Source organism: Nanorana parkeri, unplaced genomic scaffold, assembly GCF_000935625.1.
Source record: "Nanorana parkeri isolate BGI_ZX_2015 unplaced genomic scaffold, ASM93562v1 scaffold145, whole genome shotgun sequence".
NCBI classification, from domain to species: Eukaryota; Metazoa; Chordata; class Amphibia; order Anura; family Dicroglossidae; genus Nanorana; species Nanorana parkeri.
Genome location: NW_017306413.1, coordinates 780,737 through 806,504, shown reverse-complemented (window position 1 = coordinate 806,504; position 25,768 = coordinate 780,737). Strand labels below are relative to the sequence as shown.

Sequence of the window (25,768 nt, the reverse complement as noted above, 5' to 3'; positions counted from 1 at the left end):
TGAACAAATAAAAGCTTTTATTTTTGTTGCTCTGAAAATCTTGTTCCTGGCCATTTATTTTATTCAGCCTGCAAATATGTAAAGACTGTTGGAACTCTTTGTAACTAGAGTGGTCAAAAAATATATTTCCTTTATACTTGTTACAAATTCTATATTCCTGTAAAAGTTTCCTTACTCTGCAGCTTATCTATAAGGATAGACTTGTTTTTACTATGCCTATTCAGGACAAAGTGACTCCTGATAGTCCATCTACCAGCAACATATGGTAGAGCTCCTCTGTGCTGCCATGACACCACCCTGCCCTGTTGGAGCCCTGGCTCCATTACTCTGATACAGTCTTTCTAAACCAGGGTGCCTTCCGGCTTCCTCAGTGGTGCCTCAGAGTGTATCATGTCTTTCCATGGTGCAGGCAGACTGCCAAGCACTATGGAGACAAATGGCCATAATCCATGGAGAGTGGCATACATTTGGAAATGAACAGAGGTTTGCCTTCTGACTAGTCCTGCTTCACCTCCTTCTCTCTGCTATGCTGCCATAGCTGTGGCTGCTGGCATAAAGGAGGGGCACTGAGGACTCTGATGTGAAGAAGTTTCTGATATTAAGGGGATCCTGATGTGAAGGAGGGTGGGCTCTAATGTGAAAAGGGTGCTCCTGATGTGAAGGGGAACTTCTGATGTGAAAAGGGGGCTCCTGATGTGAAAGAGAGCTTATGATGTGAAGGTGGGGTTCTGACATAAAAGGAGAGGGCTCTGATGTGAAGAGGGCTCTTATGTGAAACAGGGCTTGTGATATAAAGCGGGGCTCCTAGTTTGGGGGGCGGGGACTCTGATGTGAAAAGAGGGGGTCTCCTGATGTAAAGAGGGACTCTGAAGTGAAAGGAAAGGGGATTCTGATGTGAAAGGGGAACCCCATGTGTTTTGTTTTTTGCATGGGCCCCACCTTTAAAATCTATTCCAAAGTTTTAGTCATAGTCTTTTGACTAAAATGCCATTTAGTTTTAGTCCTATTTTAGTCATCTGGATTGTTTTAGTCTAGTTTTAGTTGACCTAATATAAGATTTTATTCGACTAAATCTACAGTAGACTTAGTCGACTAAAATCTAGTGGGTTTTGTTAAAGAGTAATTTAAGATTTTTTCTAGAATTTCCAATGTCCTATTCTCCTGGAGTTAACATCTGTTAACATGTTATTATTTATGGTATTAAGGTTTGAACGTGCAATACAGACACAGATTTAACTGTTGTGATATATAACATGTCTTTATCTTAAAATGAGATGAAACCAAGTCTTAATTAGATATGCATTGCTTATAACAACTTGCACATGACATTCTTCATTCTTTCAAGCAGAAGTGCAACTCTAAGATATAAAATGAAAAGCCATATTGGCTGTATTGCCATTGTACATATGACCTATTAGCCGTGCATTCAGGATGGAACTGGAAGTCCAAAGAGATTAGTTCTGATTGGATCTATTCCAAAATTGTCCCTCCACAACATTTTAGTCGACTAAAATGTCAATATATTTTTGTTATAGTTTTAGTCATCATAACTTAGTTTTTCTTTAGGGAGTTATTCATTAAGCTGCCGAAGGCAGCCGAGTGTATAACCGAGACGAACTGAAGTGAGCCAGTTCGGCTATTCACGTCGGCTATGTACGGCTGGCTTTGGTCAGCTGTTTACCTTTCTATTGCCAGTTGGCAAGTTTCCTAATTTCAGTAGAGAAGTCAGGATGGACTTCATCACAGCTTCTAACTCCTTCTGTGCCCAAAGTCATTTACTAATCCATGACTGTTTTACCAGATGCATAATTTTGTTCATCACACTAACCCATCCTCGGACCAGAATAAACATTTTTACTAGTCCTGCCTAAAGCACTTTCATGTACCTGAACATAGGAAAATAAGAAATGGTAAAATTGCTTCTTGTATGTTTATAAAGAAAGAGAAGTTATTGTTCGCACTCCTCAAGCAACTAAATAGCTATCACCAGAAGCTGTAGAGCAATACAAAGCTATTGTGGCACTGAAGAAGGAATTCCAGAAGCCACTCTCGGTTTCTGGAGCCACTCCAACCATTGGGTTTCTTTGGAGCAAGCCATAACTTTATATGCTAATCACTGGAACTGAAGGTGGTCAATATGGAGTACTGCCAACCCTGATGTAATTTACTGCTAGAGTGATAACATCATGAGGGCAATATAATCTGTGGGACCATGAGTATGCATGTGAACGTAAGCAAATAGCTGATAAAGAATTATCTTGACTGGGAACTCAGTTATCATAACAATAATGAATATCAGAACCAGGGTCATACTATCAATTCTGGTAACACATAATAGGCTCAATTCACAAATGTTAAACACAATGAGAAGTATCTTTTATTTTAGTCATGTGCCTAAATATCTTTTTTGGTCTTAGAAAAAATAACGAACTTTTTGAAAATAAGAATCCTTATTCTGGTGTTCTGTATGAATTGACCTTATTGTATATTGTGTCATATAGTCAGACCCCAAAGCTGAACCATATTGGTGGACTGTGAAGTCATTTTATTTAGAGCTATGTTACGAGAGCATTAATCAACGCTCCATGTATGTCAGATTGTAAAAAATAGAGCTGAGTTGGGGTATTTGCCTCTTATTTATAAATGCTAACTGAATTACATTTACTGAGGAAAGCTGCTGTAAATCTGATTAATAGATTCTGGGTATGTGCAGCTCTCCGTGTTAAACATCTGATTGTAAGATCTTCGAGACATTTTGAAGGTTATTTTGCACAAATATATATATAAAACGCAACAGTTTATCTGTGTTCTCCGGGCTTTGACAAACATGAGTGATTTATCTGTGCCGACTGTGGCATTTCATATATATCCCCATAAGCCAAAAAAGCAGAATGACTACAGTGTGATAGATTTTCTGGGAGCATCTGATGTGCAGAGAGAGATTTATAATTATTGATTTATATTCCCTGCTTCATTGCTTGAATTTAAATTGATCCAGAAGTTCTTCACTGGCAATGTGCACCAAAGTAGTGCAAGTGGAGAATAAAAAATTAGGCTGGGAATGTGTGGAAAGGGGAAGTGGCTCATTTAGGCTAAACATATTTAGGTGCTTTAGCCCACACAATGGAAATAACGGTTCTCTGGGATGGTGGGTGTGCTACAGAAATTGAAAAAGCAAAACAAATCTATCTAGTTGCTTTAAATCTATGCCAGCAAATATGTATACAGGGGCTACAGCCTACCTCCAATGTGCTTTTACTTTCTATTAAGACATTCTTATGCTGCATGTGTTGGTGTGCTTATTATCTGGGAACACTGCATTCCAAAACTGTCTGGGTAATCCCAGCTCCGTCTACTGTAAACCTTATGGCCTCTTCCATTGCCTGGCTTCTTGACAGCCTTGTTTTTGTAGTCTGTCTAGCTTCACGCGAACATGCACGCACGCACGCACACACTTCATAAGGTACTTGGTGTAGCTGAGTTAAATCGCACTTCCACAGAAACCCATTCTACCTGGTGTCCTCTGAACTATCCTACGTTTACTACAACCAAGCCACCACTGCTGTCACTATGGAGGCTAGACATTGCCTGCACGCTAATACTGCAGTCACATATGGAGCAGTTTGTGTGCAGTGAGCCAATGTGGTCAATAGACTTTTGAATACATAGAGCACTGGGTAGAATTTGTACACTGTGCACTGAGCATTCCCTTCCTGTCTTAACCCTGACATTCACAGTTGGAGCTGAATTCATCAGACTTTGCCATAATGTAGAGGTAAATCTTTTGAAGATTGTCATATACCTTCAAACACAAACCAGGCCACATTGTCCAACTGCTGCATGTATGGTCAGCATGGGGTGCCAACCAGTCCCGGAAAAGGGAAAGAGTCAGGACAGCTGGGACACAATTCACCATTGTAGTTCTTCTTTCTGCATACAAACAATGCCCTCTTCTGACTTATCTGATTACTTTATTAAATTATAGCAGCCTAGAACAGCCTTTCTCAGCTGGGCGTGCTGTCTGGGTTCGTCAGGGGTGCCGTAATTCTGGGCATTTTTGCCACAGCGTCATTGGTTGTTATGCTAGCTGACCAAATGCATGCTGCTGTGCAAAAACACGGGACAAACTACATCCCATATTGAATCTACATGCATTGAATGCATACAACATTTTATTTCCAATCTGGAACAATCCAGGGCGGCATTCAGGACCAACGCCAGCATTCAGAGGGCAAAAAAGACTCTGTATGTGGAGTCTGCTTCCTTCCAGACCTGCACCACTTTCTGCCTTTTGCCCTCTGCCATGCTGTCGCATCCATGCTGTAGTGAAGATTGCAAGGTAGGTCTTAGGTAGAACTAAGGTAGGTGAAGGGTGTCTGAGGACTCTGACATAAAGTGGAGACACTGATGTGATCGGGAGGCTTCTGATGTTGAAGGGGATGCTTCTGATGTGAAGGGGGGGCTCCTGATGTGAAAAAGGAATTGTGATATAAAGGGAGATTATGGTGTATAGGGGGTAATGACTGAGGGCTGTGGACCAGAAACTCTGCCTCTCCTTCATCCCTGCCAAAATGGGGCAGATGTGTGCACTAGCCCAGGCTTAGGTTTCCCATTGATGGTAAGTAACATTTTACATTTTTACACTTTAGACTGGGGTGTCTTCATATTTGGCATACTTTTAGGTTGGCGGGACTGAACAAAGGTTGAGAAATGCTGTACTAGAGAGATGTATGGCTGGTTCTGTTTTATAATCAAACATTTTATACAGAATTTCACATAGAGCCTAGATGCTCCCTCTGGTGGCAATTATTATGTCATTACCACAAATTTGATTGATTCATAAAATATAATACACACACACACTTTTATATGGATTGTATATTTAAATGAAATTATATTTTGCACCTTTCTGTCCATCTGCCTGTCTGTCTAAAATATTTACACAATTATGAGGGAATAATCACAGAATTAAAATTTTCCCATCACGTGAAAGCATATTTCTGTTCACCTTGGATATGTGCAGATGCTTTTCACTTGTTTGACTAATTGAAGTGAATATTCACACAATTTTGAGTAAAGATTCTTAACTCATATAGTAAAGCAACTCAATTGATGTCCTAGAAAAGTGTATGCAAAGCAGGGACTTATATTCAAAAGTTCACAACACTGAGATATTGCTCTTAAAAAAATACAGGTACACACTAGTGAGAGACACACTCAACAATATTATGTTATGAGAGGTTCTAGCCTGATCATATGAAGTATATCCAAGTATATGACAGGGCTGGTGTAAATTCTAGTAAGCATAATAGGAAGTGTTCCATATAATTTTCCATAATAGGCACATTCAGTTCAAAATGTGCAGATACCACAAGATCTGTGATATTTTTTAGCCACATCTTCCTTTGCCCAACCTTTTGATTATTGTTTTTACTTTGTTTCTAAGGCCTTTACTTTTCCAACTTCAGAGTTTAGTCCAGTCCCCACAGTTTACCCACAGCTCACTTTACCAGTAAGTGTGCCACAGTGACAAATAAGGGGGATTCTCGATGGATGGTGGATGGGCATTGCTAACAACCACTGACTTTCCATTTTACCAATGAGTGCCTCAGTAACAAATAAGGGCATCAGAGTCCCCCTAGATCAGTGGTTCTCAACCTTTCTAGGGCTGGGACCCCTTGGTAACATTTGCCAAGTTGTGGTGACCCCCAACGGTAAAATTTTGGGTTGACGCGGCTGCTGGAGCGACATCTGGTGGTGTGGCGGGAGAACTGACACTGCTGCGCTAGGAGAAGGCTGAGGAGGACTCTCACAGAGCACAGCAGAAATCACACAGCGACCCACAGGTTGAGAACCACTGTTGTAACAGCTAAAATGGCAAACCATATAACACAAGCCGAGGGGGTCAGCTTTTATTATTAATAATAATGATGATAATCTAATAGCTATCTAATAGTGGGAGACTCCCGTCGACCCCTGGCAAATTGTCATTCGACCCCCGAAGGGGTCCCGACCCACAGGTTGAGAACCACTGCCCTAGATGTATTCCTTTTTTTTTTTTTAATCCTTACCGTCACCTGGGGGAACACCTCTTCTTGGCCACCGTGATGGCGGTGTTCATTCCTCAAAGGTAGGAGGCGAATTCTAAAAGGGTTCTCTGTGTCACTTTCTGCTCTCGGTTTGTGTACCTTGTGCTGGTGGCAGGGAAGCGAATGGTTATAAGCAGTGAAAATTCTCCTACATTTTGTACTTAAGGAGGTGTCTGTGCAGGCTAACACTGCTGGGAATTTAGTAGTGTCACCCTATAAAAGGAAGGCCCTTTGACTGGCAAATTACCAAAAAAAGAGGACACTGAGGGTAAGTTACATATTTATCTTGGTGTGATGTTTACACTATTGCATTTTAATTATTGTGTATAGTTGTAATTTACAGTCTCAAAAATGTCCTTAAATGATTTGTTGGAGATATTACAGGTGAAAGTTATGGTGCTCGGAAAATAAAGCTCATGGTGACTGGTGCCATTGATATTGGAAAGCTGGCATGATCAATTTCCCAACATTAAGTACATAGCTATTGAGTAGCCTATTTAAAGGAAAAATCCCTATTTTACGTCTGCCTATCATGATACATAGCTTGTTTCCCCCCAACAAGTTCACTAAGACTGTCAGCTCCCACCGCCATTATTACACCACTATGTTGTGTGCCTCATCTCCACAACTCTGTATAATGGGAAAACTGCAAAGTGTCAACATTTCAGGAAAACCCTGGACAGTCATGGCCATACCTGAGAAATTGGGACAGGGTAAGGACAAGCCTTAGGAGAGGGTAACAGCACTATACAGAACATGCTGTGCCAATATGGAAGCAAAGACGTAACATCCAAATATATAGCTGACAGTACTGTGGTTTGACAGTTACTGGACTGCACGGGAATACATGTTATAGTAAAATGGTCATCTAAGCAAAGGGGCAAATGTGAGAATACACAAACAACAACATGGCTATCATAACAATTTGAGAGCAACATATGGCCAATTGTGACAATATGCAGGCCACAAATGGCCAATCATCATAATACGAGAGTAACAAACAGGCAATCAATAGGCTTTCAGTGTATGATAATACTTGTGTCAGCAGCCTTGCGTCAGATGGCCGAGTCATCAGCTTACCCATACATCCATTTTTCCTGTTCCTTCCAGACTATATCTGCCCACATTATCTAATGCCCACAACGCTCATATAGATAGTCAATTCCAAACCTTGTATAGTTATACCTTTCAAGTTTAAGAAATTACAACCATCCATCAATATTTCCATAGATGAAAATCTCCTTCAACAGTTATACCATACAGTAGTCCCTGCTTTTATATCAACGACACAAACTTCCCAAACTATGCAATACCTCTGTGTGTAGATGTTCTTCCTGCTCCCTTTTTTAGTGACTCCTCCATCTTACATTGTGTTGCTAATTTGTTGGGCTGTCAAAATGTAAACAAATGAACTAAATGACATTCACCTCATCAGGTGAACAGTGAAATCAAGTATATGATATCTACGTGTGACAAAACCCAAATGGTGTAAGGCTGGGTTCACACCTAGGCATATTGAATATGCGCGTTTGTCTCGTGTTTCACGTCGCACGTTTTTATCGTGATTTGCGGTTAAAAAAACGCGCGACAAACGCGCGTTTCCGAGGGCTACTTGGCTGTATCCCAATGGAAACGCGAGACCAAAACACCCCAAAGAAGTACATGTACTTCTTTGGGCGTAGACCGTTTTGTAGCGCGTTCAGATGGGCTGAAATACGGAAAGGTGTGAACCATACCCATAGAAAACAATGGGATTTTCAAGTTTGTACATTTTGTAGAGCGTTCATAGAGCGTTGAACGCGCAAAAAAACGTAAAGGTGTGAACAGGGCCTAACTCTAACCTGTGAAATCAATTGAACTAAAGTCTGGCAGTCTGTATCCTAACCGCAATAGGTGTATGTATATGGATGCAATATTGTGAATCCGTGCTTCCACTCAATTGCTACAAATCTATTCCTAGTGTTAAAATATAGGTGAAATATCAATTATCAAGTGCACAGAAAAGTGGTTGTGCTGAAGTGACACAATATCAATATTCCTCTGCTCCAATATAAAAATCCAAAGAAAACCGCAACAGAGTTTGTTTAGGGAAGGAGAAAAAATGGAAATACTTTCCTTTCTTAAGAGGCAACAATATGTCCAAAAAAACTGTTCAGTCTATAATTATACTGAGCAACGATTATGTTCCAACAGCGGTCCGTTTTTCTCCTTCCCTAAACAAACTCTGTTGCGGTTTTCTTTGGATTTTGCAAAAACATTGTTAAAAAAGGGTTTAAACTTACCTGTGTCTTCGCCGTGCGCTCCCGTCCGAACATCTGAAGAGTCCTGGGCCGGGCGCATGCACAGTGCAGATGTTCGCCCAGCAGGCGAGGAGAGACGCAAGGTAAGTCTATGGAGCAGCGTGCACCCTCACAGACACCGTGGTACGTAAGTCTATGGAGCAGCGTGCACCCGCACAGACACCGTGGTACGTAAGTCTATGGAGCAGCATGCACCCGCACAAACACCGTGGTACATGAGAGAAAAGGAGGACAGAGGAGTCAGCGCTGGATTGGAGACCGGCACCAGCACTGGAGGGACAGCTGAAAAGGACAGTAAAGAAGAAGATGATCGAATCATGAGGCATCATTTAAGGTTAGTCCCTACAGCAGGATTGGGAAGGGGAAATAAAATTCTGACTTTAATGTCACTTTAAAGCATATACTCTTTTGTATTCTATTGCTTTTGTAACCCATGGTATTAAGAGGCAATAACTGTACTTGGTTGGACTGTAATGGTTTATTGTTTGATAATGACATGTTTATATACAAAATCAATAAATATTATCTTTTAAAAAAAATATATAGAAAACAGCGCGCACTGGATAGTACAGACCGTCAAGGGAATGATTACACATAAAACCAGTTCGAATGATAGGCTTTTTCTAGTACTTTTAATGAGAAGGATGCCAAGTCCCTGCTGCCGTTTACACGTTTTGGGGCATCTGTCCCTTCGTCAGAGTCTCTCTTCATATTCCACGTGGTACTTTGCTGTATTCTGGACCAGAGATCCAGTTACCATCCTTCCTGAGCACTCTTCCTTCTAGCTGGCTGTAGACATGATTCAGAGACTCTGATCTAGGCTTATTTTGGCAATGCTGCTCCTTCATCTAGTAATTGTTGTCTCCCTAGGACAGGGAGTTTGTTCCTGGCAGGATCACCTGGGGAAAATAAAAAAAATAAAAAAGCCTGAAAAAAATTGAGCCACCACATCTAAGGACTAGTAAGCTGCAATATATTCAATTTTTGCTCTTGGGTTTAGATACACTTTAAATCAGCTCACTTTGCCCAGCACCAAACACTGTATTTATGCTTTATTTATGGCCAGTATTTCTATATCACCAACATGCTATGCTGCACTTTCCAGAGCACACACAAACATTCACAGGGACAGATGTGTAAAATGGTCTTAGATTACAGATGTACAAAATCCAAAAAAGCAATAAACAAAAAACAATAAATGACAGCTTGGTACGTTCAGTACTCCTATGCTGCATTGCATGGTTTACAGCCTACAGCTTTGATTCCCATAATGGGTGCCCAGCCGTGTCTGCCCCAGGCTGGCAATTAATTTCTATGACCCAGCCAATGGCAAGCCCAGTAGTGGGGCAACATAATAAGTGCATGCAGGCCCTGCAATGCGTCAGCGGTATTACTGAATATACTAAGATGTGTTTTTTTTTTTTACTGTTAGCAAAGCTGCTTTATACCAGAATTACTTTATTGTACAGCTATCCTTCACCAGGCCACCAACAATTTGCTAGTTATGGCTTTGCAGTGAAGTGCAGTTTTCCTTGCGATTTGTGCCTACTACAGTTAATGATGTTTGCTAAGCAGTAGCAAAGTCATTACGTTTAATGGCATGGCCAACGACAAATAAATCTTCCAGTTATCATACTTAGCATATACAGGTGAAACTCGAATAATTAGAATATCTGTATAATAATAATATCGTGCAAAGTTCATTTATTTTACTAATGCAACTTAAAAGTTGAAACTAATATATGAGATACTCATTACATGCAAAGCAAGATAATTCAAGCCGTGATTTGTCATAATTGTGATGATTATGGCTTACAGCTCATGAAAACCCCAAGAACCCCAAATCCACAACCTCAAAAAAGTAGATTATTACATGCAATCAATAAAACAAGGATTGTACATAGAACAATATCGGACCTCTGAAAAGTACAAGCATGCATATGTACTCAGTACTTGGTTTGGGCCCCTTTTGCAGCAATTACTGCAATTACTTTTGCACGGTATTCTAATTATTCGAGTTTCACCTGTATACTGAGTTAATTTGTGATTCAGTAATGACTCACACCACTTGCAAAGCTGTGAGTTTTACTAAGCCCCAAGGTTTGCCTGATTGGTGTAAGAAGAATCCTGGTAGATTATAAGCACAATAGCCATAGATGAGACTTCCTAGAACTGTTTTGTACTGGGATAGAGAAAACACAATAATCAGGATCATATTTAGACATTACACTGCATAGGAACAACTCAAAGTAACATTAAAGGACTTACTTTAAACTATGCCTCTTGATGAGATCATCTTCTTCCTTCCACTTGTATTCAGCAACACCCACACACCCCTCTTCCCAAAAGAAAGAACCCCCTCACTAGTTACATTTTTTGCAGGGAGGGGACACATTCCCTGGTGGTTCAGTGGTTGATTAGTACGGCCTGCATATTTTGGCTGGTGCAGACATTACTAATCCTTCCTTTCGGCTGGCGCCTCCTGCTCTGACTGAAACTGACCACCAGCACCACGAGGAGCAGCTATGCCATGTAGCTGCTACCCCAAGTCAGCTGGCTTGACTTGTCAGCTGGCTGTGGGCCACCAGGTACCTTTTTGTGGGCTGGAATTGGCCGGCGGGTTGGTACTTTGAGACCCCTGAAATAAGACATTAGCCACATCAGGAGTGCATGGCCCTCAATGAGTTGAACGATTCATAGACCTATATAGAAAAGGCAATTAGGACAGACTGGACTCTCAAGAAATGAGCCAAAGCCATTCAATTAAAGCAGTGTGGCTATACTATATGTCTTGGTGGTGGTGCAACATAATATGGAATAAGGAAACTGATATTGAGGTATGAGATTTGTATAAAACCAAACCAGGAAGAGGCGGAAGGAAGGTGACCACCCCAAATGAGGACACATAATAAGACTGGCTTTGGAAGATTGGAGAACATCAGCTGATATTATAGAATTTTCCAAGCCAGTGATGTTGTAGTAAGTCTTGTTCACATCAGGCCCATTCACCTGCATTTTTCAGCACCCCACCAAATGGAAGGTGTGAATAGGGCACAGAGACAATAACTGTTTTCTATGTGCCCTATTCACGCCATACATGTGCGGTGGTGTGGGCAAAAACACAGCTCAACGGACAAGGTGTGATCAAGCCCATCGTGAACATATAATTAGAAGGGATCTGTTACATGCTGGATTGACAGCAAGAATACCAAGGAAAAAGTTATATTTTACTGTTACCCAGAGGAGAAGTTGTGTTTTGTGGGCTAAAGAACATCTGCACTGGACATTTGAAGACTAAGATAAGATAACCTGAAGCAAATAAACAAAAATATCAGTTTTTCAGGAGTGATAGTGTTATGCATGTCCATCAAAGGTTCAGAAACGACTTGCTTCCAGAGTGAACAATAGCAACAGTGAAGCATCCTATGAGTGTTATTATCTGAGGGTGCATGCCTAGTCATATTGTTGGTGGTATTCAGCTTGTAGAAGGGACTCTGACAGCAAAAAAATACATTGAGGCAGTGGGGTTGATTCACTAAGGGCAAAAAAAGGCAACTACACACAAGAGACCGCTATGTACTCCATCCCTCTAAACAATGTAAAACTATCATGTTTACTCACCAATGCAAACATTTTAATTTATTGCTGACGTGTGAGAGATAACGTGTGAAATGTATAGTCATCTAAAGTGTCAGGAAAAAAGTAGAACCAGGAGTGCTCTGAAATTTTGCAAGATGTGGATTTTTTAAAATGTATAGATCTAGAGCAGCCATTCTCAATCAGGGTTCTGTGAAATCCTATGGTTCTGCCAGAAGTTGCTAGGGGTTCCGTTAACAATGAGCAATTGTTGACTCTCCACTAAGTAGCAACTGACACCAATTATCTTTTTTTTTTAGCTATCTGTAGGGGAACATTTTTCTCACTGAATCTCCCAATGACCCCCAATGTAAGGGGAATTGTCTCCTACTGATCACCGATCTAAGGAAACTCTTCTCCGCTGACCAACAATGTAAGGCAAATGACCATCAATGTACAGTATGTGGACATATCTCTGATCCACCAATGTAAGGAAGCATTTCACTGGACACCAATGTAAGAGATCACTTCACTGACCATCAATGTATGTGGGCATATCTCTGATCCACCAATGTAAGGGAGCATTTCACTGGCCACCAATGTAAGAGATCACTTCACTGACCATCAATGTATGTGGACATATCTCCACTGAACCACCAATATAGGGGAACACTACAATTTTTAATGCCTGTATTTTTTTTCGGGCCATTATTATTTGCATTTTATTCAATTATTATTATAACAACAACTACTACAATCAATATTAATGTATAGAACACCCTTGGGTGTCAAATACACTAACTACTCTATATTGCTTATATTTACTTTTCACACTAATGAACTGTGAACTACAGATATAGTAATTATTAGCAGGGGTTCCCTGAGACCTAAATGTTATTTTATAGGTTCCTCCATGTTAAAGGATGGAGGAATTAGAAAGGCTGATCTAGAGGTTGAAGAGGTAATTTGATAAATCTACATGAAAATAATGTAGCATTGTTTCTGTAATTAAGTATTGTGTATACAAACAAATAAAACACTTTAAAATAAACTTAGTACCATACTGCACATAGACCCTTAGGAACTGGGGTGAGGGTTTTAGTGGGCGGGCTACATAGAACTTACTTTTTGTTGGCTTCTGAGGGGTTACTATACAACACTGCTCTTAGCATCTGGCTTTAGGATTTAGGTGTGTTACTGAGCCTGTTCTCAGTGGTTCCTGGAACAGCAATCAATCAATATAAAGCAAACATTGTAAGCAAGAAAAACATTGCCTATTTGTAAAAATCTAAGATATTTTCCCATGCAAAATTCAGTTGTTTGAGTTATTACAGTTCTAGACTGTGACAGTAGAAGGATTGTCTGCTGCAAGAAAATTCTATTAAGTGTGAATTCTTGATGTTTAAAGTTCACAAATTGTCCCATATAGTTGACTGAGTAACCAAATTACAAAGTGAGGGCATGAAATGACCTCTTTATATTAAAGATTCATATAACTTTGAATGCACAGATGCTGTTCGGAATGACTTACAGTTCATTGAAGTCAGCTTCCTTTGACTCATTCATTTAATCTTTTCTGGGTATTCAGTAGGGTCATACGGCTGGAATATTGAAGGAAAAACATAATTGGCTCCTATGGATATATTAGAAACATGTAGAGTGTTTATGCTAGGACTTTTGCAGATGATAAGAAGGCAGCAATAACAGCACACAGTGTACTTTATTTTTCCGTCTATAAGACGCCCCCAACTTTTCTTACCCAAAATTCAGAAATCAATATTTTAAATTATATTATGCATCACACTTACCTCTGAGTCAATCACTTTATGCTCCGACATTACCGCTCTGGGCACTGGCTACACGCTCTCCCCAGCAACAGCTGACGTCAGGTACAAAAGATTTATGATCGATTACAGAGACGAGATAACAGTTTTCCTCCAATCATACATCTTTAGTACCTGATGTCAGCTGTTGCTGGGGAGAGCAGATTACAGAGACAAGATAACAGTTTTCCTCCAATCATAAATCTTTTGTACCTGACGTCAGCTGTTGCTGGGGAGAGCGGATTACAGAGCCAAGATAACAGTTTTCCTCCACTCTCCCCAGCAACAGCTGACGTCAGGTACAAAAGATTTATGATTGGAGGAAAACTTATCTTGTCTCTGCAATCCGAAGTTTTACTTGTGAGGCTAGTTTGCAGTGGTATCGGCAGTTTCACAACCGCGGCTCTCCTCTCGGCCCCCGCGTATAAGACGCCCCTCTATTTTTAGGTAAACATTTTTATGAAAAAGTAGCGTCTTATACACGGAAAAATGCGGTAGTTTATTTATCTGTGTCTGAAATAGAAGAGGTCCATCTTGGAGATGGCAGGTCAGACACGACCCTCTCTTCCTCTGCAATGCAAGTCTGTGTGAGGTCACTTGTGCTAAGGGGTGTGGCTGTTACTCAGCTCTGCCAGCACAGAGCACTGAAAGGGGAGAGCAGGAAGCATAATTTATTTTACTGAGAGAAAAAAATATTTTTATTTCTATGCATAAATCATAACATGCATTGGACCAGGACTATAGAGAGTTCAAAAGTTGTGAAACTCATCAGTGCTTCATCGCATTATTGGAATTCTACATGCATGCCTGTAATCAGCTTTCCCATCTGAAGGACTTCAGACTATGTAATGAAATGAAAAACCTAGTCTCAGATGTATTTTGTTGCTTAAACATCCAAGTTTTAATTTAATAGGATATGATGATAGGGAATTATTCTCTATGTGAAATGTCTGCTAGTCTCATTTCCAGGAAAATGTAATATAAGAGGGATTGTGACTAATTTATATGGAAATATTTGCACTCTCACTTTTCAGAAATGCTTATGAATGATGATAAAATTGCTCTTCAATTCAATTTTCAGTAGCAATGGGCACGTGACCTGTTATGTGAGCACTGTAGCTCTGAACAAGTGACTTCCCTAAAGGACCAGTAATGGTGAAATGCAAGTTATTATTACGGTAAAGACAAATGTTCATAAACTGAATTAGGTTTTCTAGTGCAATCTGCTGAAGTATTACAGATACATCTTAGTGAGCCAAGTGAAGCTATAACCTTTCCTCTTTCAATGAACGATAAGAACAAAACACTATTACTGCTTGTTATTTGAATTCCGAATTACAGATATAACGAATGCAAACGAATCCGAATTTCCGTTTCCAAAATTAGTTAGCGGTAGTTCGATCGAACGTTCGTTCAGTTTCTTATTCGTTTCGTTCGTTGGAGCAAAGTGACATTAGAGAAGGAGAAAAACATTTTTTCCCCTCAAATGTCACTTTTGTGCATTTTTACACTTTTTCTGGTGTAAGCATTTTGGCCAATGGAAAGCACATTACGTGGAGGAGGAGAACGGTTGTTTGGGTTGTTACGTGTTATCCTGCCCAAAAGGGGTACCTATACTTCTGTGACATGACATCACTCAGACGTCAACGAGCCCCATAGAATATAATGGAAACCTTATTGTTAAGCATTTTTGCACTTCTGGAAATGTGTGACAAATCGCTCAGGTGTGAACAGGGGCTGTGGTGCAAGAAACAAATAATGAACACACAAAATGAAAAAATGCCACCCCCAACGCACTATTACAGAAGTGGGCAACGCACTAGCACTGCAGCGCTCTACAGCATTGTGCAGTCTGTTCGTTTCATGCGTTAAAGTGCACTGCTTACCCATCCAAAGGCTGTCTTATCACAAGATATATGTTAACGCAACCCATAAGGGTGACGTCACAAAGCTTTTTTCTTAATTTCACCCATTATTTCTTTCAAGTTGTTTTTTATTCAACGTTTTTTCAAAAAGCCAGGAACAGAAGAAAAAGGAAAGAGGGGTTACAGTGATGGGTTCTCACTCGACAGAAAACCCCCCAAAAATGGTAGAAACAGTATAACAAGTTAAATAACAGAATACTGTAGGAATATTACAGCTTGGTCCAATCACACAAGGGCAATGCTACGGGTATATGGTCTTGACAGTGGGAAACCCTGAGCTCACATGGACTCACATGAACAAAGGTTCTGGGTGGAAGGGTTGCTTGCGAAGAGGATGGAGGGCTCTTGCCCTAATTTGTTTGGTGGGTGCACAACTGTGATGAACGTAATGGTGAGGGGTGGTTGCTTAGAGCTCAGCTTTGGGACTTATAAATGAGCCACTATGTGAATGCTTCTAATTTTTTTTCCCTTAGGCCCCTTGAATCTCATTGTTTTTTTTTTTTGCAATCTTGATTCCACACATTATATGTGTTAGACATTGTAGTATACTCTAATGTATTACACATTGTTTTTTTCAAGATAGATAAGCCTTTAATTTGGATACATATATATTTTTTTCTCAGTGCAATGTTAATGAAAATTGCACTCCCCCATATATTCACCCAAAATATATTTAATAATCCTATCTGCAGATCCAGCATCATTGTTATGACCTGGGGATACATTTTTGGAGGGAATACTTTTAGGAAAAATATATTTATCAGTTAAGGGTGTGATGCTGTGCGCTGATCCTTGACACTAGTATGCAAGCACCTGCAAGATGTTGAATGGTGGGTAAGAGTTCCTGTGCATTTCTTTATACTGTGCCACAGATATATACACTGGCGATACTGGATGGGCTTGTGATCTCACCACCAGGTACATATTACTGTAGGCACTACTTGGCAGATACTCTTTAGGTATGGCTTAACCGGCTTGTTACTTTGAATGCAATATACATAGGACACATTTCGGCATATACCACCTCAGTATGACTGCCATGCCTAGTTGAAGGGACAGTTTCTTTGGCTGAAGAGTACTGTTATAACTGAATGGTGGTGCTTGAACAACAATGAAATAAATACATCTGCCACAAGTGGGTGATGTTTCATTTGATGGAGATAGATAACATAGTGGGATGAATTACCAGCTTTATACTATATGTAAAAACATTGCTATAGCCCATAAATTGACTTGCACAATTTAGATTACTACTTTTGTGACACACATACGTTTGTGGAATTGAAGATACAACACACATCATGGGATGATTGGTTTCTACAATTATGCAGTTGGAGTCAAGATATTTGTGGCCACATGTGATTGTGATTTGGACATACAGCGGAGTCATTAATGTTGCCCTTTGGGGAAATTGTCTCTGTTGGAAGTTGGGGTATTTTATGATTCGTAGACATACAATTGTTTTTGATATTCTAGTTCTATCCTTTTGGAAAACAAATTGTACTGCATTTGGTGGTCTTAGCAATAATTTTTGTATAATTGTAAAGTTATCACGGTGCCTTTGTTTTATTTAGAATTTTTCATACTGTGGCCTCTGAACTATGTGAACCCTGTTGGACTTTTGGAAATGGGGGGAGGTAGCTTTGAGTTGATATGACTATTTTTTGATATGTATAATTATTTAGCAAACTACAAAGTGTATAAACAGAAAAAACATTTATAAATCAATATTTAGTGCGTCTTCCCTTCCCTGCCTTTTACCACTTGAGGCCTGGGTGCCCTTTTAAAATGGCGCAAGGACAGCGACTGTTTGTCCCAGCACTACTTTAAAATATCACCTGTGCTCAGCGGCTCTCTCAGGTGCTGGTGGCTTCTGGTCAGTGACATCCAAAGTCTCCACAAATCACAAAAACAATGAAAACCAAAACAATAGAAATATAAACAAGTATACATACTTCTAAAAAAATTCCCTCCAAAAGAATGTCCAGGTTGCAACAATGATGTTGGATGATCTGGGTGACCTTTGTGTTTCTACGCAAGCATTAACGGTCACCTGTAAAGTAAATACAATGTCATTCAAATTTTTAGGGATCGCAAACTGTTAAGTGTTACCATTGTGCTAATTTGTGACCTCATCAACCTACCTCAATGTTATCTTAATGTTACTCTAACAATTTATGCCAACCATTTGTTTCACGTCTGCGTGACAATTGTAGCGTTGAAAGGGAAATAAAGCTTTCCTAAGTTAAAATGCATACATGCACTTTGAACTTTACCATTCTGCTTACATAAAATTTGCACTAATTTGATGTTAATCAGCAGACCTAGTTGATTATATTTTGGGGTGAATATATGGGGGTGCGCAAATTACATTAACATTCAGGGGGATTTATTATAGCAATTGTGAGTGTTTGAACTTGCACAGAATATATTTGATGCATTTTGTGCCAGATTTATAATGCTAGTGTAATGTTATTCATAAGTGAGAAAGAAGACTCGTAACTCCAGGCACAAAAGCTTAACGGTTGCTTCTTGAAGAAGTGATCATGGGGACTTCTTAAGTTGCGATTGTCTTGTTAGGTGATACTCCAGTTCCAGATAGCCGCAGATAAAAACAGGCCAAAACAGGTGCAGTTGGAAAATTAGTGCACCCCCAGGTCATAACAGGGGCACACGTTAAAAGACAGATTTGCACATAATCTAAGAGGCTAAAACTGTTGCAATTGCTTTGATAAATTCCCCCCACTGTGTTTGGGAAAAATGAAAGGAAAATGCATGGGTCCATACATGGGTGAGGAAAATCTATGTTCTCCTAACAAGCTGAGATTGCTGAAGACCATTCAATGTATAAAAAGTTTAAATACTAGAAAGACTGAGCACACTAAGACACAGACTGGTCTTACTGCATCAACAAGGTCTCTCACAGACAGAAATTTTGTAGAAAGAGAGGGGTTTCCAGATATCCTGTCCAAGCTCTTCTGCAGAAAAACAGGCAACACTGTAGATCCCAAAATGCTGCCACTGGACAGGGAAACTTAAGTGCAGCAGATGAGACATCATGCTGACTTCCCTTCACAATGTCCACAGGCACCATCTGCTCAGGCCTGATGGAAACCATTGGGACTTTGGTATACTGATCTTCATTACAATTCGGTGACAGAAGACTAAAAAGCCATCTCTCTGATGTAGAAACAAGGCCAAGTGACTTGCCTATAACACAAAAGAACTGGTGTGCAGAAAAATGGCAGCAGGTACTCCGGACTGATAAGTTCAGATTTGAAATACTTGCCTGTAACAAGACTGAATGCCTGGAGAGCATACAAGGATGTGTCGGCAGACAACAGTGAAGCATAGTGGAGGACCCAGCAGGTTCGGAGCTGCATTTCTGCAGATGGAGTTAGGGACTTTGCCAGAATGAATGGTTTAATGAATGCTGAAGACATAGGTAGATACTTATGCATCATGCAATACAATCAGGGAGATGTCAAGCCTGTCCCTAAATCATTCTGCAGCAGACCAATGACCCCAAACATACAAAGTAATAAAGAACTATCCAGTGAAAAAATTCTGGAAGAGATGGTATGGACCCACAATGCCCTGATCTCCGCATCACAGAGTCTGTCTGGGATTCCATGAAGAAACAGAAGCAACTGAGATAACTTAAATTCACAGAACTGTGATTAGTCCTCCTAGGTTGTTCCAAACATCTACCTGCCAAGCTCCTCAATATACTTTGTGTAAGTATACATGGGATGATTGATGGTGTTCAAGTCAAAAGGGTGGACACAGCAAATATTGCTAAGGTTTAGTTTTTTCTGTTATGCACTCGGTAGGTGAATTGATTTAAAAAAAAACTATTGATTTTTAAAAAGCAGCTTCACTTTACAGCAATTTTTCACAAGTGACAAATGTTTGCACAGTACTTTTTGAATAAAACTGAGGCTAATGCTAGGTGCAGCTCTACCCAAGCCAGTTTTGGGTAGAACTTGCCTTTAAGTGCATCTCTGGTAATCTGCTGCTGATGAAGACTTTGACAACAAAGTGCCAGACCAAAAGGTTTCACCAAGTTCATGCCCAAAGTGCCAGAAGCTGAAGTGTGCTACAAAGGACAACAGCAGTTAGGGGGAAAGAAAGACCATTACATGACACTGCAGGGTAATTTTTAAATACATTTATTAACAAATGTTAACACATATTGCTAGTAAGAGCAGCTTACAAAATGGCAGAATGCGTCATAGAACTAGACCAGCCACAATGGATAATTACAATGTGCAGCGTGGCCAAGCGGAACATCTTGGTACAGTTTAAGAAATAGAAGTGAATTCAGTTTTGTACTAATGCTTTCAAAACTGTTTTTTTTTTTTTTTTCTTTTTACCATTTTTTAAAACTTACAACATATACAAAAACCAGGCCACAATCTTAATTGTTAACTTTAGTTTTCACACCGATTTAACTCTGCCATGTGCAACCATGTCAAAAGACACTGGAAAATAAGCTGAAAGAACACAAGTCTTTATTGTCATGCATATCATTGCAATATTGTATGTTTTCTGGAATGATTTCTATATTACATGAACTGTCACAATATAGTTTCTTTTGGTTTGGATCCATACTGTCGCTTGGAAATAAGAACTTGTGTTGCCAGGATTGTACTGCAGGTCACTATAGCAGTGGAGTGGTTCCTTTACAGTGATGTAATAGGGAAACGATTCGTCTCCGGGACAAGCTGTTATTCACAACAACCGATGAGATGTTTGACTGACCATGTCTTGATTCCATTGCTGGAAGCTCTAACCAAGGCCTCAAACAGTAATGAAGCTTGTTAAACACAACCACCAGCATCCTCTTCTTTATTCAAAGCAAACCTGTGATATGAGAAAACAGGCCACTAATTATCTCATACTGAAAATTCCAATTGACTGGCTGTTATGCTGACCCTCTGGCTTTAATAAGGGACATTTATCAAGGAAATGTAGACACACACTTATATTGGCAATTAGGTGACCTCAACAATGTTGGTGTATTTGCAACCCCTTATCCTGGACAGCTAAGACAGTTTTGCAGTTATGTGAAAACATTACTGTTCTACATCAGATTTTCACTGAAAACGTGTATAATTAGCAGTGGTCAGGGGCAGGTTTTATATTGGTGCAGTGCTACTTTAGGGCAATCTTATAGTATATCTGTCTCATTGCCCCTGTGTTGGACAGAATTGATAAATGTGCCTCCCTGACTTTGAAATGTATACAAATTGGAAAATGTACTTTATCTGCATACTTCAGAACATCCAGAACAAAGGTTTACATCACTAGAGCCCAGATGGTCAAGCAAGACAGTCAGGCAACCAGTAGTTTTAGAAGAATCGGTTAGCAATGACGGCCTCTATATTTCTCCCATGACAGATTTCTTTTAATATTTGTATTTAACGCTCCCAGACTGATGAAGAAGGGCACTTTAAGCATTTTAAGAAAGTTGCTTAAAGACTCTTAAACGTGGTGTCCCTAGACTTGTGTTTGCAAGGCATTATTAAAAAATGCCTGTGAGTTTGAAGCCTTATGAAATTAATTAATTGCTTAGATTTACCTGCAGACCCTAAAGAGACCCATCACCTAGCAGAGGGAAATGAAAGTGCAGGCTAAACAAGAGGACACATAAGTGGGTTAATTTACATACACTGCATTTCCAAGGTGGAGTTGCCTTGATAAACTCGGGGAATGGGGACCTACAGCGATAATATAGGTACCCAGCAACATTACTTCAAAAGTTAAAAATGCCTTACCTTCAAGTGCTACAATGCCTGCTTCCTATCATGGGGCCCGATTACTGCTGATTACAGTCACCACCTTTGTACAGTCCTTCCTAACAGCCACCACAGGCCACCTTTGTATAGCTGTTCACAACAGCCACCACAGGCCACCTTTGTACAGTTGTTCCCAACAGCCACCAAAGGCCACCTTTGTACAGGTGTTCCTAACAGCCACCGCAGGCCACCTTTTTACAGTCCTTCCTATCAGCCACTACAGGCCACCTTTGTATAGCTGTTCACAACAGACACCACAGGCACCTTTGTACAGTTGTTCCTAACAGCCACCACAGGCCACCTTCGTATAGCTGTTCCCAACAGACATGTCTGCACATTTGCAACCCTTTGCTTAGACCAAAGGCACCTGCTGTCAGTGCCCATATAAAAACATGTCCTTGTTCAACACTCAGAATTGCATTAGCCCAGTGTCTTTCCCCCCCAAAAAAACACTTCACTGGCATGTAACTAGCTCAGCATGAGGAAAGGAGCATTACCCTCCTCTGAGCTGGCAACGGATAGTAGATTTATAGCAGATGATGACAATTACATTTTTTATATGACAATGAAGAACTTCTTGTGTTGGCTAAGCCCAAAGTGTAACTGTCAGTTTGTAACAAAGCCTGAATTTCAGTGACTAGGGACAATGCAGTCAGTTCCCTGGTTTAGCTGACTACCCTACAGAACTATTCATGTACCAGTTTTCATAAAGACCTTTTGTAAAAGTCCAGGTCGTTCATCTTAGTGAAGGGGTGGGGTATGAGAACAGCATGGAGCGGTGGCAGCCTGTAGATCGTTGCCAACCCACTTACAAGTGCAATTTTCCTGAACCTATGGACAAACCCTACACCCAGAAAGAAGCTGGAGGAGGGGCACAGCATGGGTTACAGAGGTGACCATTTCCCCAACAATCACCTCTTGAAATCTGTTACATAAAAGGCCTCCATTACCGACACCTGATAACAGTTTTCCACTGCCAAGGTCTATAGCTTATAATAAATATTAAAACCCCTGAATAAATATTTACAAATTTCCTCAGTTTAGATCCATCCTTATAGCTAGTAGGTTAGATTGTTTTGTAAAACCCCAAATTACATTAAAAAAATCCCGTTCACAAATAGAAATGCAATCAAATAAAGGCTAATTAGACTACAGATAAGAATGATCATTAAAGTGGAAAATGATGGTTAGTAGGTTTGAAATAAAATCTCTAAAAAACCTGGAAGATCAATAAAATATGTGTAAAATAAATTGTTCCACTCCTATGAGTAATGTTTGCTTTGATACTGAAAAATACAGACGACAAGTTATAAAAAAATGAAAAATGTATTGACCTTCATTCTAAGTGCGGCAAGGAAGCATCTTTGTCACCACAAATGGCAGTGAATTGAAGAGATTGGTCAATTGGACACAGGAAGTGCTAAAATCTATTTACTGGGCTGGAAACCGAGGGCAAAAAAAATCATATACCTGCAGACTTAAGCTGGCCATACACCTATAGATTATCTGCAGAGTTTCTATGGTCAGATGGAAAACGTGCAACAGATTCTTCCATCTACGCTAAACTGTGTGGATGGAGGAATCTCCACCTGGGCCAAGCTCCAGTATCTATAACTGAAAAATACCTGAACAATGTCTGCATCCAATCAGATTGTTCAGGTATTTTGAGAGCCAGCGGGGCCGACTAGCAAGATACTGAACTTGGCCCAGTGGTAGATTCCTCCATCCACACAGTTTAGTGTAGATGGAGGAATCTGTTGCACTTTTTCCACAGAAACCACTGACCACAGAAAATCTGCAGATAATCTATAGGTGTATGGCCAGCTTTATTCTCTATCAGAAAACAAAAAGCCACGGAATGAAGAAGCCCATAACAACCAATTAAAATCATATTTACTTAGTCTGCCAAATCTAAGATATTGAATATGGATTATGATTGGTCATTAGAGATTAACACATCCTACTGCTCTTTGGGCTGTTGAAAGAAGTTCAGTATTGCTTTTTACAGGTTTCTGCCATCAGCTGCATGCAGGGAGTTCTTTAAAAGACAGGTCTGTGCCGCAAGTCCGAAGAACAAGTTTCTTCACAAAGACGGATCACAAGTTTACCAGCAGTGTGTGAATGGCTTATTGTGATACAGCTTTGTGCATAAAGGTCAATGTTCTTAGGACCTATCTTTAAAAGAATTGCATGTGCATTCAGCATGGAAAAGCTGCGTAGTAGAAGCTTTCTGTAAGTAGGATCCCCAGGCGGCAGCAGGTTCTCGATCGCCATAGCTTTATACAAGGATGCTTAACAGGATAACAGGACAGGATTTTTGCACTTTCATTTGTAATGGGTTGGTTTGATGCCCATTAGGCTTTTAGTGTTCTCAAAGACCACGCAGCCCAAGACACAGCACTCCTGTCACAAATGTATATATATACATATATGTATATATATATATATATATGTCACTAATATATATATGCTAAACCTTTCAGCTGAGCTTATTGTGTTGATAGTTTTCCCTATTCCATTCTATAAAGAATCCACCATACATTGCAAATGTATTTACCCAATGTCTCCATAGGTTCCCGAGTGAGATGACAGGCTAGGGTGAACTCTGGCCAACTCACAAAATGCCATCTCCACAATGACTATGGGACCCATATACTTTTAAAGGTGGTAAGTTACCCTGCGTACGATTGTTCTAGCTAACCTGGCAGTGGTGCACTGATACTGCATTGTGTTAAGTTCTTAACTTGCAACAATATAAACTGTGTACTTAAACAAGTTGAGTGAACAATAAATACACATGCTTTCTGAAGTATGAGGCCACTGAATTTATGGACTGTGAATCAGAACGGGCTAGTTCGATGTAAGCGTACCCTGACAAATATCCAAAATTAGAACTGAATGCCTAGAAGTAGTGTGAACAGCTGAATCACATAAACTCATGAATTGCTCACGACACAGCTGGGATCTCCAAAACAAAAAAAACAACCCTGCGAAGAAACATCCAAGGTAATTCCTGGCTTGAATTGTCTACCAAGTGTGCCTCCATAGGTCTCTATGAACTGTGCAAATTGTAATTTATTTCTATGTTCTAAGATAGGATTACCTGTATTTAAAAAAGGATAATATATTTCCATTTCTTTATAAAAGTTATATATTGAAAATAAGTAATGAACAAACATGGGATATATTTTACAAATAAAATGTGCAAGAACTACGCTTGCCTTGTGAACCCTGTTCCCTAAACTTTAACGTTAACCCCCCAGATACAGAATAAGTAAAAACGATAATGCCTTTTAAAATGAAATGAACGGCAGGCTTGGAGGCGTGAGGCTCTGCTTAAGGTAGTAAATGTCCTACTTCTTACATTTCGTACATTCACAGATCCATGACCAATACATTTCACCTCTTCTGACCTCAACTGTATTCTGTTCCTGTCTCCAGAGAGAATCCTGGTCCACTACTGCTCTGTTAGGCACAAGAAAACAAAATGGTGCCCATCTCACTTTCTGAGGCACAGAAACACAAAACTGTGCCTTCTTCGCTGACTAGATCAGGAAGGATTAAAACCAGATGGCAGATTTACCACTTTAACAATGATTTAAAATATTTAAAACTTTAAAAAAAAAACAACATAAAATGCCTTCAACCTGCAGATGTAAAAATTGTCTAGCAAAACTACTGTGTGTCTCAGCAATAGTTTCAAAACGAACATGGAACCGATTCTCAAATCAGCGTAACCTTAGTCTCATAGGAAGGAAAGTGGGCCAACCATGAGTGCTCCCAGAAGAGCTCCTTGCACAGATCAGCACAGCATTACAGGATCATCTGGCAGCAAACAGGTTGGAAGGAAAGGTCAAGCACAAGACTGAATGTGCAAAACATGTTGCAACCTAGTGTCTCAGCACTTCAGTACTGGAGCTGTGCAGTCAGCATACTGTCCAGCACTGAGCACACTAGGAGCTGGTTCGGAAATGGTACGCAGGTAGTAAGCAAGTACGGTGTCTTGGAAATGATAAAATGCAGAGTTTGAGGAAAAATATCAGAAATATAATGCAGGGGGAGGATTCATCTTTTCCTGCGGCAGGTCCTCTTGTGTTCAGCGTGCCAATGCTCCTGCTGGCATTTAATGGAGCAATAAGAGGTGTTCCAGCAGCAGTGGTACATGGCTTCCTCCTCACAGTTGTAGCACTATAGAAAGTAAAAAAAAAAAAAAAAAAAAAAAAATAAAAAGGAAATGCCTGTTGTGGAAATATG

General features: G+C 40.0%; 1 protein-coding gene across 5 annotated transcripts in view; it reads right to left on the bottom strand.

Annotated features, from left to right (window-relative positions):
- Positions 1 to 24,130: 24,130 nt before the first annotated feature.
- Positions 24,131 to 25,768, bottom strand: part of ZMYND11 (zinc finger MYND-type containing 11) — a 74,338-nt gene continuing 72,700 nt past the window's right edge. For all 5 annotated transcript variants that reach the window (XM_018554182.1, XM_018554183.1, XM_018554184.1 and 2 more), the window contains one exon: positions 24,131 to 25,702. In XM_018554182.1, coding sequence (XP_018409684.1) covers positions 25,580 to 25,702 — 123 coding nt within the window. In that variant the 3' untranslated portion in view covers positions 24,131 to 25,579. The remainder of the gene's footprint in view (positions 25,703 to 25,768) is intronic.